General features: G+C 32.4%; 1 protein-coding gene across 1 annotated transcript in view; it reads left to right on the top strand.

Annotated features, from left to right (window-relative positions):
• Window positions 1-975: 975 nt before the first annotated feature.
• The window catches only part of HtrA2 (HTRA2-related serine protease), an 8,430-nt gene continuing 1,363 nt past the window's right edge, over window positions 976-8,042 (top strand). Inside the window, exons 1-6 of the mRNA XM_018544485.1 lie at window positions 976-1,394; window positions 3,126-3,255; window positions 5,435-5,521; window positions 5,607-5,801; window positions 5,892-6,042; window positions 7,731-7,890. Of these exons, the coding sequence (XP_018399987.1) occupies window positions 976-1,394; window positions 3,126-3,255; window positions 5,435-5,521; window positions 5,607-5,801; window positions 5,892-6,042; window positions 7,731-7,890 (1,142 nt within the window). The remainder of the gene's footprint in view (window positions 1,395-3,125; window positions 3,256-5,434; window positions 5,522-5,606; window positions 5,802-5,891; window positions 6,043-7,730; window positions 7,891-8,042) is intronic.

Below are 8,042 nucleotides of genomic sequence, written 5' to 3'. Positions count from 1 at the left end.
TTTTTTGTAAAGAGAGCACAATGAAAGTTTTTTGCTAATTGCGTATTTCTACAATAAATAATGTGAATTGCTTTTCAAGAAAAGTATTAATTGTTACTAAAAGTGTAAAATCACCTTCCTTTATATAAATTATTTCACAATTTATATAATGGAAGATGATTTCTTTTTTATTTTTTGAAATTATTTGTGATACGTATTAGAATAAATTATTTGAATTTAGCGGCGAGAAATCACGTTTTTAAAGTCAATCTTATTAGAAAATACCGTAATTCAATACTGTATGTAGAAGTACTAAGCAAATGCATTTTGAATTTGCCGCTTAATGTGACGTATGTATGTACACTGAGTGACATTTCTGATTGGTTGTCTGGAACTATCATGCGCCTGAGCATACCCTTGTCTTTGGCCTGGTTTACATCGTGAAAGAATTGGTACGTGTATTAAATGTGTTTCATGCGTTTACATCGCCATTTGTATCATTTGATACGCGTATCAGTTTAGTACGATACTCCTACTTGATACGCTCGTACCAAAATAATCCGACAGCGTTTACATCGTGCGTATTAAATGTTTATAGTACGAATTTGATACGAATATAGTACCTGATACGCGTATCAAGTGCACGATGTAAATCAGGCTTTTATACCATGTGTACGTTTCACTTAACGTTCGCAACGCTTGCGAGGATCATTTTGTCCTTCTTGTAATTGAATATTAAGTAAGGATGAGATGATACACGCGATCGTTGCAAACGTTAAGTGGAACGAACCCCATGTATCCGCAGTTCCGCATCCCATGGGAGCGCACCCTCAGTTTGCGAACGCGACGACCAATATGTCTGTTCGTGTTGCATGAAATCCCCAAATAATTTTGCACTTAAAATGAGATAGATATATATTCGGCGTTAAAAAGAGAGAAAGCGAAGATGGGAAGTGCAAAAAGTGCAAGCAACCGAACAGACTAAGCAATTTGAAGATGGCGTCTCTTTGTTCGCGTGTGCGATGGACTTGTTCGGCGAGAGCGAACAACTCGAGTGTCTTACGACTTGCGACTTTCGTATTTGCCAAGCAATACGCCGGAACTCGGACGTTTCACTCGCATCAGCAACAGCAGCAGCAGCAGTTGCAGCATGAACGAATAGTGTTCAGCGATGGAGCTAGAAGATTTCTAACCTGTACCGCGTTTGTTGCGGCGACAAGTCTCGGCTATGCCTTGTATAACTGGAGGGATAACATCCAGCAAGGAATAAAGAATCTGATCATCCCAATTCCTTCCGTTCGTGCCATTTCTTTGTCTGATGGCAACCAGAAAAGGGACAAGTTTAATTTTATAGCGGACGCGGTAGAAATATCTGCACCAGCTGTTGTGTACATTGAGATCAGGGATGGTAGTAGGTAACAATTTGTCGTTTGACACATGATGGCGTTATATATATTGCTCATTTGCTACAATAACACAACTAAAAGTTGTCATTTTTTTAGTTACTTACAAAAAAGTGACAATATGAAGAAGATAAGAAAGAACATGTTTGAAATGTGAGAGATAATACCTCTATCAGAACTAGGCATGTATTTGAAATACTTTTATTTAAAACACAGTTTTTACAATAAGAGTGTATTTTATTTTGTATTTCAGCTGTACACATGAAAGCATTTTGTATTTAAAATCAAAAGATTGAAAGTTTTATGTATTTTGTAATTTAAATAGTAAGATTAATTATCAATCCTAGTATTTTAAATACAAAATATAAAAGACTTTCATTGTTTTGTTATTAAAATACTGAAATACAAAATACTTTCATTTCCATGAAATATATAGTACAAAACATTTTCATGTGCACCACTAAAATACAATTGTTTTATGAATATTATTTTTCTAGTAAAAATATTTCAAATATCTACTCTGACCATAATTTCTCTATAATCAGTCATTATACTAAAATTGCATTTTTAAATTAATATTACAAAATTTTAATATTTTAAAATATTCAAATTTATTTCTTAGAAAACTTTGGTTTTTCAATTATGTCTTTGTAGCAAATGAGCGATTTGACCACGTTTACTTTGGACGCTTTCAGTACTTCTGTTTTTAGGTCTGTTTTTTTATTTCTGTACTAGACAATATGAGAACTTTTTTCTTGTTTTAGCCAAAAGTACCAAACATACCTATCTATTTCACTTTAACTTTTAAAAGTATACACTAGTGTATACCTGTATGTAGATCTGTTGTTTTATGTCTAATAAATGATAAGGCAGGATGTTGATCTTAAATGGTAAATATCTAGAAAAGGGGAGCCCCTTCCGATGATCTTGACCTTGATATGTTGTCAAGGTCATGACCCTGAGTGACCTCCCGCAGGTCTTAGGTGGCGGTCGCTGTCCATTAAAAAGTTATTAACAAAAAAAGTTTCAAAATTAACATATCATTTCTGCCATATATGTATTATAACAAGTACTATTTTACATCTCCTTCTGTTTAGAAACGTTAAACTTTCCACGCGAAGTAACTCTCACCTCCCCCAACCCCCTGTGAAGGGGCACACGACTTCTACGATTGTACTGTTGCTATGATAGTACTCTCGGGGCAGACACACACGCACACACACACAGGTGCAAGGAGGTGGCCTTCGGCCACCCCTCCGCACCCATACCGTCGACAGAAGTCTGCCCCGACAGTACAATCATAGCAACAGTACAATCGTAGAAGTCGTGTGCCCCTTCGCAGGGGGTTGGGGGAGGTGAGAGTTACTTTGCGTGGAAAGTTTAACGTTTCTAAACAGAAGGAGATATAAAATAGTACTTGTTATAATACATATATGGCAGAAATGATACGTTAATATGTATAATTTCCGAGAAATATGTTAATTTTGAAACTTTTTTTGTTAATAACTTTTTAACGGACAGTGACCGCCACCTAAAACCTGCGGGAGGTTACTCAGGGTCATGACCTTGACAACATATGTCAAGGTCAAGATCATCGGAGGGGGCTCCCCTTTTCTAGATATTTACCCTTAAAATATATAAGCGACCAAATAAATATTGAATACAGTCTATATCTTTATATTTAGGATGTGTTTATAATAGCTGAGGTATATACTAACTCTTTACTTTCTGATTATATAACAGAATAGACTATTTCTCAGGGAAGCCAATCCTTACCAGCAATGGATCAGGATTTATCATCAGTCAGGATGGTTTAATATTGACAAATGCTCATGTTGTAGCAAATAAGCCTCATACAACAATGAAGATACAGGTAAATTCTCTGAATTCTCTTATCCTTTTCAAACATTCTTGCCCATAAGTAAGGATGCGCTTTCCAGCAAAAGGAGAGATGTAATATAGTGAATTATTACATCCTTGTTGTCTGTCAATGTTAAATAAAAATGAAATGATTGCAGAGCTACGTTGCTCTTCCTAGAAAGCACTATAATATTAATAAAAAATGATAAATAATAAAGGACTCTTCTCTTTCAAAAATAGTGATAAGAAGAAAGAACATTTAAGAATCCATTAAACCTTATTTAAAATTATAAACGTCAAGACATAAAATGTAATAATAAATATAAATGACAACAAAATATAACAAAATAAATCAAGAAATAAAATATTACATGTTTCGGCCATGTGATTTGACCATTTTCAGATAAAAAAGATGATTATTAGTAGTATATAACAATAATGGAACGAAAATCATGCTCAGTTAACCGAAGATTGCCTCCCATTATAAATTACACAAGAGTCCCTTGCAAACGATTTTCAGACCGTTTGTAACGTCTTGATAATCACTCAAAAAAGAAGCCATCCTCAACATTATTATATATATGTGTGTAAAAAAATAATTAAAGATTGAGAAATTTTTTAATTGATATTAACAGTAAGATAGTTCGACAATAGTTATCTAACATCAATTAAAAAATTTCTCAATTTCTAATTATTTTTTTACACATGTATATATATATATATAATAATGTTTAATTCTTTCATATGTAATTTTTACACGAATCATCTTATACTTCAAAGTGATTGATACATTTGCGATGGTTTGTCACATGAACGAGGAAGGTTTCTTTTTTGAGTGATATGAATATGAAAACATTACAAATTGTCTGAAAATCGCTGGTACAAGGAACTCTTGGATCATGCATAGTGGGAGGCGATCTTCCAGTGTCTCAGCATTTTCGTTCTATTAGTAGTATATAACAGTATACTACTAATTATCATCTTTATCTGAAGATGGCCGAATTATTGTAAATGGCCGAAACATGTAATATTTTGTTTCTTGATTTATATTTTTAAAAATTTATTTTGTTATAATATTTTGTAATTTATTTTTATTATTACAAATATATTGATTGATTATACATGGTTTGAAAATAATACTAAGATAAATAATGAGCACCACTACACTGGATCTTTTTTGTGAGAAATTGTCTTTAATATAATTCAATTACATAAACGTTTCCGTCATAAATGTGATCATCTTCAGTATGAAATTAATTTTAATATATTGTGAAGAATATTACTTAATTATGCCGTTTCGTCCCAGCTTCCACTACTGTTATCAGTAAGGCATTGTAGTGGAAGCTTACCTTATACGCCTGCAAGAATTATTCAATTGAGATTCTATATAAACAGATATACACGTATTAAAGAACTTGCGAGAATTTGCGAATATCGATAGACCTCTGATGGCGGGTTGACGTAGTAATATTTTTCGCAATATTTATCCATAGTAATATATGTATTACCCCCATCCTCCAATTTGCGCGCCGAACAATCGTCGGTCTTGAAACGCAACTTTATCTGAAAAATAATATTTTTAATTTAACACGAGCATTAAGATGTGTAAATTCTTACCATATTTCATATTTATCAGATCATTAGAGTTGCGTTTCAAGACCGACGATTGTTCGGCGCGCAAATTGGGAGGGGGGAGTAATACATATATTACTATGGATAAATATTGCGAAGAATATTACTACGTCAATCCGCCTTCTCTTTATATCTCTTTATATAGAATCTCGTTTGAATAACTCTTGCAGACGTACAAGGTAGGCTTCCACTACAATGCCTTACTGATGAGTCCACTAGTGGAAGCTGGGAGGAAACGCCATAATTAAATAATATTCTTCGCAATATATTAAAATTAATTTTATACTGAAGATGATCACATTTATGACCGAAACGTTTATGTAATTGAATTATATTAAAGACAATTTCTCACAAAAAAGATCCAGTGTAGTGGTTGGTATATGCTCATTATTTATCTTAGTATTTATTATTACATTTTATGTCTTGATGTTTATAATTTTAAATAAGGTTTAACTGATTGTTAAATGTCTTTTCTTCTTATCACTGTAATATTAATATCGAGATAATTTTAAATTATTCTTATTTGAAATTATATTTATAGCTCTTATTCTTCTATACAGGTACGGCTTTATGATGGTAGTACATATTCTGGAATTGTAGAAGACATTGATTTACAAAGTGATCTTGCTACTGTGCGAATAAATAAGGTAACTTTATTATTCATTTTTTAATACAATATAAATATTGATACTTAAATATTTGTATTGCTAATTTGTATTTATAATCAAACAGACCAATCTACCAGTAATGAAACTTGGTTCTTCGGCTAACCTCAGACCTGGAGAGTTTGTAGTGGCTATTGGTGCTCCATTGAATCTTAGCAACACTATAACAAGCGGAATAGTGAGCAGTGTAAATAGACCAAGTCAAGAACTTGGTATAAATAGCCGAAATATGGGATTAATTCAAACAGATGCAGCAATCACTGTTAGTAATCATTAATAATCCATAGCTTTGGAATGAATATTGAGCATAACATCATATTTTATGTGACTATTAAGTTGCATTTTTTTCTAGTTTGGAAATTCAGGTGGGCCATTGGTGAATTTGAATGGAGAAGCGATAGGCATAAATTCAATGAAAGTGACATCCGGGATTTCATTTGCTATACCCATAGATTATGCGAAAGAATTTTTGAAGAAAGCGGAACAACGTAGAAAAAACAAAGGTAAGTAAAAAATTGCTAGTTTTAGTACAGGAGTCGAAGCTGCGAATAGTGCAGAACCTGGCAATTCTTTAACAGTGCATCGATTAACTTGAAATTGTAACAGTAGGTAGGGAATAGCCTAAGGATCAAAATCTATATTATGCCGATGGGCGCTTTTCATTTTTTAGGGGTAAAAACTACCCCTTATTGCCAAAATCTATAAATCTATATATTAAAGCTTAAGGTGAGTAAAATTTGGTTCAGATGAGTTGAATAATAATTGTTTGACGCTGTGGAACATTATTTCAGAATATTTCAACCCTTAAAAATCAACCCCTAGTAAGGTTATAATAAAAAAAAAAATTATTTACCCTCAAAAAATCAATAATTTATCACAGCGTTTTAAGTTTAAAATGTTACTGCTTAAAATATTACTAATTTCATTTTGTAACTTTTTAACCCTTAAAAACCACCCCTTATGACATTGCAATGCTTAAAAACTACTTTCATAGATAGAAATAGAAAAAAAAATAAAAGGAACATATAGGCAGGTGTGTATATACACACATACACATATATTGTATGGGCATATGTGTTCGAGTGTGAATGGATGTAAGTGAGTATGTAACTGTCTAATGCGTAGTATACAAAATGTAAGCAAGGTAGTGCTCGTATATATACATGTTTTCAACGTCCGTATCTCACTTAATTTTTGTCGTACAAAAAATGTACAAGAAGGGTAAATGTTTGGAATTAAAAAAGCTACAATTTGATACTGAAGCTTTTTTTACGCATCTCCAGTAGTTTTGGACTTATTTTGAAGAGAAGGGCATTCTTCACGAAATTACAGAAATTCGTTTTTCACTTTTACCTCCAATTTTTTCAAAATTAAGCATTCTAGACCGGTCAAACTCATAAAATGTATTAATAATACATAAATAAAGACAACTGTAAAAGGGCAACGATTAATTTTAATTTGGGTGGTAATTAGGGGTTGTTTTCGCTGATTTTTTTTCGATGAAAATAGTAGGGACCGACATTATTTTCATCATAACTCGCTCAATTTTTATGCTACAGACTTTTCTAAAAACGGAAAAGAAAGGTCTTTTTATATACTTTAAAAAAGATTCTATAAGTTTTTCTATAAAAATGCACACTTTTCCCGTTATTTGACTTTGAAACTCAAATTTAGCGTTTGACGAAGAAGAGCTTACTTTTAAGAAGCCGTAGCTTGGTTCCTATTAGTCATACAGAAATTTTCTTTGTTTTTGTAAAAGCTACAATTTTGCTCTCTACACTTTTTTTTGATAAAATGCATCGTTTTCGAGTTAGCTGCGAATAACCGATTCAAAATGGTCATTTTTTCTGTGAAAAACTGATACTTTCGGTCCCTACTAACTCAAAAAGTATTAATTTTACAAAAAAAATGTATAGAACACTTGTTGCTTAGAATTAGTTTTTCTATCGATTCCTGTGGTAAAAAAGTAATAAAAAATTTCCACCCCCGAGATGGGATGACAATCACCCCCGGGGTGAAAGCGCCCTACGGCATAATATAGATTTTGATCCTTAGACTATTCCCTACCTACTGTGAAAATTTCAAATCGATACACTGTCAAAAAATTACCAGGTCAAAACGTACGACTCTTGTACTATTTAGTCTAATGTTATATACCAAATACTGATTATATCGTATATTACTTTTACAGATGTGTTACATAAAGATGCATCAAGGAGAAGATATATGGGCATCACAATGCAAACTCTGACTCCAGAAATCTTAAATGAGATGCAACAATATTATGAATACATGAACGTTAGGCATGGAGTTCTTGTATGGAAAGTAATGGTTGGATCTCCGGCTTACATGTAAGTCATATAATAGACAAACATTTAATTATTATAAACTTACTTTATAATCATAACAATTTAAACTATTTGTTAATAATTTTTAAAAAATGTAATATTAAGATCCAGTCCTCTCTCTCTCTCTCTCTCTCTCTCTCTCTCTCTCTCTCTCT

Source organism: Cyphomyrmex costatus, unplaced genomic scaffold (genome assembly GCF_001594065.2).
Source record: "Cyphomyrmex costatus isolate MS0001 unplaced genomic scaffold, Ccosl1.0 scaffold443, whole genome shotgun sequence".
In the NCBI taxonomy this organism is placed as follows: domain Eukaryota; kingdom Metazoa; phylum Arthropoda; class Insecta; order Hymenoptera; family Formicidae; genus Cyphomyrmex; species Cyphomyrmex costatus.
The sequence above is the reverse complement of the archived record's forward strand: the minus strand, read 5'-3'. Positions and strand labels throughout refer to the sequence as shown.